We start from the raw sequence: 5666 nt of genomic DNA on the forward strand, positions 1-5666 counted from the left end.
GCACACAGCCAGCAGCGGGGTGGGTGTGGGCTGGCTGGGGCGGGACTCCCAAGCCACCCCCCACCCCCTTTCGAATCCTGGCAGCCAAGGGCCAGTCATTGGCTGTGGAGCAGCAGCCCCTGTGCGAATTGGCTGCCCCAGGCCAGGGCGGGGCTGAGCCCCGAAGGCAGAGTCCACCCCCGAGCCTTCAAATGGGGAGCCCGCACGGGGCCCGCCAGACCCAGGCGGGGCGGACAGCGGGCTGAGAAGTGGTCACACGGACGGGCGCAGGGGCCCGGGAGCCGTTGGGCTTGCGTCCCTCCAGCCATGGGGTCGGCAGCTCTGGAGATTCTGGGCCTAGTGCTGTGCCTAGTAGGCTGGGTGGGCTTGATCCTGGCGTGCGGGCTGCCCATGTGGCAGGTGACCGCCTTCCTGGACCACAACATAGTGACGGCGCAGACGACCTGGAAGGGGCTGTGGATGTCGTGCGTGGTGCAGAGCACGGGACACATGCAGTGCAAGGTCTATGACTCCGTGCTGGCGCTGAGCGCCGAGGTGCAGGCAGCGCGCGCACTCACGGTGGGCGCCGTGCTGCTGGCGCTGGTGGCGCTCTTTGTGACCCTGGCCGGCGCACAGTGCACCACCTGCGTGGCCCCGGGCCCGGCCAAGGCTCGTGTGGCCCTGGCGGGTGGGGCCATCTACGCGCTCTGCGGGCTGCTGGCGCTGGTGCCGCTCTGCTGGTTCGCCAACATTGTGGTGCGTGAGTTCTACGACCCGGCGGTGCCCATGTCCAAGAAGTACGAGCTGGGCGCCGCACTGTACATCGGCTGGGCGGCCGCTGCGCTGCTCATGTGTGGCGGTGGCCTGGTGTGCTGCGGGGCCTGGGCCTGCGCCGGACGCCCGGACTTCAGTTTCCCAGTCAAGTACTCTGCGCCCCGGCGCCCCGCGGCCGGCGGGGACTACGACAAGAAGAACTATGTCTGAAGGACTCCGGCCCCGTGCGCACACCCGGAGGACTGGTGGAGCGCCCCGTCTTGTCTCCCAGGTGGGTGGGGCTCGGGGGTCACCCAACTGAAGATGCTGCTTCCTGCGGACACTTTGGGGGCCCTGTGCCCGACAGACAGTCGCCGGACCCTGCTGAGGGGCATGCCCAACGTCCTTCACTCCATCCGTGGTGCCCGAGCCACAGGTCCTCACAGACTCGGCCTGGTCTTTCTGCTTACTGCAGCCCAGTGGCTCCCCAGCGAGGCGTGCGGGCAGGGCGTTCAAGCCTCCCCCGCAGATCAGAGGAACGAGAATCTGCTTAGTAAATGGTTTAAACACCCTTCGCCTGTGTCCTGTCCTCTGTCCAGTCTGTATCCCAGGAACTCCAAGCCAATGGTCTCATCCCTGGCCCTGCGCCCCACTGTCACCTTCATGCCTACAAGCAGGTGGGGGTCACAAGCCACCCCTACCCCCCCATCCACTGAGATAAAATGAGGTGTCCTGTGGTCAGAATAGCCACTGCTGTTTGGTGGGGTACGCAGGGCCACCCCCGTGCCCTGCAAGACTTGGTGGCCAGTGTGAGTGGTGGTGGGGTGTGTGTGAGAATGGGCATGCTAGGCACTGGCATCCCCTTGGGGCTCATCTTCCTCGGTATGCCACAAAGTGGGCCCTGGAACCAGGGTGGGGCAGGAAAAAGGGCAGCTCCAGGCCTCTAGGTTCAGCAGCTTTCGATGGCCCCATTGCCATGGGGAGGAGACACTGGCTGCTGGTTGTCCAGTCCCTCTGCCAGCTCTGGGACAGGCAGGCCTGGTGCTAATTCTCCTTCAGCCCCCACTGGTCTTGTGTGCCCTCCCTCCTGTGGGCAGTCTGCACCAGCCATCTAAAAGCATATGACGTCGTTGGGCTCTTTCCCACTTGTGTCTGTATGCTTGTATAGAAAGGCATTAGCACTTTCCCCCAAAAGGCTGAGGCTCCCTGGTTTGGCACCTGCCTCAGCCTAGGCCAGCCTTAGGGCTGACTATGGAATGCTTGGACAGCATCCTGCGGCAGGTGCCTGCAGTGGGCATGGACTTGGAGGGCTACAAGCAGTCTCTGGAAGCCAAGTCCTGGATGTCGGATGGAAGTCAGGGGGAAGGTGTGTCCAGGAAGGCCAACTTTCCGCTAGCCTCTGGACCCACCATGGACAGATTGGGCTGTATTGCATGGTCTCTGAACCTGGGGAGGTGAGCCCTTCCCACACCAACCTGTCTTCCTGGGACACAGCACGCACAGGTCCAGCTGGCGACTGAAGGGCCCCGAGGAGTCTGGTGTTGCCAGCTAGACCCATGGCTGAAGGAACTTTGGCCAACCCTCTACCCGTGGTCTGGGCAGAGATGAGAACAGAATGGGTCTCGAACCAAGCTCTGACTCTAGCATCAATTCCTTCCAAAAGGCCCTGTGGAAGCTCCAGTCGGGGGGGCCCCCTGAGAACCTGGCCCCACTCCTCTGTGTCCTTACCTCAGGCCACTTATGGTTCTTTCCGACACCCACAGAAAGCCTGACTCCCAGGGCATCCCCTCCAGCCTGCCTGTGTTTTACGCTTGTGCCTCCAGACTTCAAGGCAGGGTACCACTTCCTCCTTCCCTCTGGAACCCCCAACATTCACAGGGGCTCAGGGTTCAGCTGGCCCCAAGGCATGTGAACTGGGAAAGCCCTCTCCTCAGAAAGCAATGGTAGTCCCTTAAGTCCTATCCAGCTCCAACCTTGGGGGACTCTGGGTAGTTGTGACCTTCTCTAACAGTCAGGCTTGCTCTGGCTCAAGGTCATCACTCCTTCACCCACCACCATCTCAAGAAAGAACAGATGCCCGATCTGTTCACAGACTCCAACCACTCAGGACAGGAGACATAGGGTTTGACTGGGGAGGAAGTGGTGCCAAGGGCCTGAGGACAGGGTAGGGCACGATAGAGGGGAAGGTCGTTTTGGGGCCCAACAAGAGTCCATCCTTTGCTGGTTTGTTGTCCTTCTCCATGACAGGGCATGGACCCCCACTGAGGCCCAAGCAGTAGTCCAGGGAAGAGAGGAGTATAAAATGACATTTTATTCCCTGAAGAAGAAATTCTCCTGGTATCTAAAACTAAGTCCATAATTTATAGGCTAAATAAATGCTGTGAGCATAAATAAGGTGGCAGCGGTCAGTTCTGAAGGAAGCGAACCCTGGAAACAGAGGGGTATACAAGAAATGTCACAATTTTCACAGTACCCTCAGTTTGACAAAGTACCCAGCCTTATCCGCTGGGCAGGCACCTGGGTCCTGCAGGGAATGATGTGTGAAAAAGCACCGGCACTTGTCACTGTGGCTTTAGGCTGTAATGCCCAGCAGTGCTCAGAACCCTTCTGCTCCACCCTAGGGAGCAGGGACTGTGCCCGGCTAAGGCTAAGGCTGGACAGGACACTCCTTTATCACAGGAGGCGGGACAGGCTCTGGCAACTGTCACCTAGGGACCTCCTACTGATGGCTGAGAGACTTCAAAGCAGATCCCAAGTCTGACTCCGAGCCCCTCCCGGATTCTGAGGCCCCTACCCCCTCTCAGAAGAGCCCATTCCAGCCCAGATGGGAGAAGGAACACCCAACTGCATTTGTAGCTTCTACCTCTGCACAGGGGGCAGGGGGCCTTGGGCATTAATGATACCTGCCTGACAAGAGCTGCCTGTCACTGTGCCCTGGAGGTGTGCCCACGGGGTGGACAGGACCTGGGTGAGGGACAGATCCCCACCCCTACATCTCTGGCCTGCTTTGTGGGTCCCTAAGGAATGGTGGTGGCGTGGGGCATCTGGGGTGCTGCCTGCCTTCAGCCACTCTCCTTGTACTGGGGACCCTCTCTTAGAGCTGAGGCAAACCCTCTGCTGTGTTGCTTGTTCCACAGCCACCTTATGGCGGCAGCCGGGGGCCTCTGTGGACTCCATCCAAGACAGAGGGAGGGTTCTAGCGCCTCCTGCAGGCAACCCTGAGGGCTCTGGAGGGGCTCTGCTCTCAGCAGCGCCACACAGTCTGCATAGCCCCTTATCTTGCATGCCCAGTCTCTGTGGCGTGGCCGGCAAGGCCAAAATGCCAGCTCTCTCTGAAGGGCTTGCTAATGAAATTAGTTCCCTCAAAAATGTCCCTTTGTGGCACTGTGGGAAGCCAGGGTCAAGATGCTCTTGGGAAAGTTTGCTGGCCAGTACTGCTCGGGTCTGAGGGCTCTTCCAGCAGGGACGGCTCCCATGGCAGGGGTCCCCACAGGGGCGTGGCCAGCAGCTCCCCTCCCCCACCAACTCACCCTCAAGACAAGAGAGACACAAGTGCATCCAGGAACTTGCTTCGATCCTCAGCCTTCAGCTCAATTACTGTCGTAATGAAAGAAAAACAGCTTGTCAGCTGAGGCGGAGGGGTGGGGCGGGGTGTGAGGGAAGGAGGGAGAGGACTGGAGTGGGTGTGCAGTGAATAGCAGGCCCCGCGCAAGGCCTCCCTGTCACCAGCCCACTCCATGGTGGCCTGCGGTACTACAGACCAGTAGAGCGCATACCTGTCCCTCTGTGGGGAGGGCCTGCCAGGGAGCTGGGTACCAGTGCCAGCTGCTGGCGGAGTACTCAGGGGATGTGACAGGCCAGGATGTTGCAGAACTGGACAGAGATGGAGGACCTTCTCCAGTGGGCTTGGAGGGCTCGGAGTCAGGCCAGTCTCATCAGCATAGATGGGACAGGACTGGCTGCTGCCTTGTGTCTCAGGGCCATTCTAAGGGCCATCTCACAGGGCGACCCAGGACCTGGGTCAGGGTGATCCAGCTCCAGGTGTCCAGGTTTGCACGTGGAGACCCGTGCCCAGAGGCTGCCCACACAGACAGCACAGCGGCCTTCTCACCTATGAGCCACCTGGGGTCATGCAGCCAGTCATGACCTGACCTGGAGGGGCCCAAACCAGTGCTGAGATAAGCTAGGCTGCTGGCACAAGGCCTGGCCTGGGACGGCCACCAGTACCAGGAGGGAAGGAATGGTAGACACTGTCAGGGAAGTTCGCAGGGTCACATGTCTGCTTCATCTTAAACCCCACAAATACACAGAGGCAGGTATGTCAAGAAGTGAGCTCCTGCCCAAGGCTGGCATGGGGGCAATGTCCTCTTCCAGAAGGCAGGTGGCTGGCACCCCATTGTCTCTGTGGCTGTCATGCTGTCCCATCCCACTGGTGCTGGAGGCAGGGCCGCCCCGACAAGCAGGAACACAGTCGTTGGAGGGTGACATTTACTCTCGCAGACCTTGCTGCTTTCGTAGCCTCTGCAGAGGGCTGGCGGTGCAGTGAGTACCCAATTCACGCCATCAGGTCGGCAGTTCAAACCCATGAGGCTAGCTGCCCCTGCAGATTGCCAGTCCCAGACACCCTAGGGGGCAGCTCAACTAGCCGTGAGTTGGAATCAACTTGACAGAAGTAGGTTTGGGTGATTTGAGGACTCATCATAGGAGATGAGCCCTCGCAGCACAGGGCTCAGAGCTAAAAGAACGGATTCAGCGCTGGGATGCAACGAGACGGCCGTTCAGGGCAGTCTGCTTCTGAAAGAGCATGGCCTGGGGACCCTCTGGGCAGCTCTACTCTGCCTGGCAGTGGGTTGATAGGTGAGGCTGACCAGGCCTGCTCAGGAGTGGGCATGGGAAGGGTGGCCACAGTGTATGGATGGATGGATGTGTGTGTG

At 60.1% G+C, this 5666-nt stretch overlaps 2 protein-coding genes across 2 annotated transcripts in view; one reads left to right on the plus strand and one right to left on the minus strand.

Moving 5' to 3' along the window:
- The first annotated feature begins 234 nt into the window (after nucleotides 1-234).
- CLDN5 (claudin 5) lies at nucleotides 235-1306 on the plus strand. Its single transcript, XM_004701205.2, has one exon. The coding sequence runs from the start codon at nucleotides 307-309 to the stop codon at nucleotides 961-963; it is 657 nt and encodes a 218-aa protein (XP_004701262.1). The 5' UTR covers nucleotides 235-306; the 3' UTR covers nucleotides 964-1306.
- A 1722-nt stretch (nucleotides 1307-3028) lies between these two features.
- Nucleotides 3029-5666, minus strand: part of CDC45 (cell division cycle 45) — a 26867-nt gene continuing 24229 nt past the window's right edge. Inside the window, exons 17-19 of the mRNA XM_013004251.2 lie at nucleotides 4844-4854; nucleotides 4263-4329; nucleotides 3029-3159 (exon numbers count right to left, since the gene is read on the minus strand). Of these exons, the coding sequence (XP_012859705.1) occupies nucleotides 4265-4329; nucleotides 4844-4854 (76 nt within the window). The 3' untranslated portion in view covers nucleotides 3029-3159; nucleotides 4263-4264. The remainder of the gene's footprint in view (nucleotides 3160-4262; nucleotides 4330-4843; nucleotides 4855-5666) is intronic.

Source organism: Echinops telfairi, unplaced genomic scaffold (genome assembly GCF_000313985.2).
Source record: "Echinops telfairi isolate 266 unplaced genomic scaffold, ASM31398v2 ScPeMD7_70;HRSCAF=299, whole genome shotgun sequence".
Classification (NCBI taxonomy): domain Eukaryota; kingdom Metazoa; phylum Chordata; class Mammalia; order Afrosoricida; family Tenrecidae; genus Echinops; species Echinops telfairi.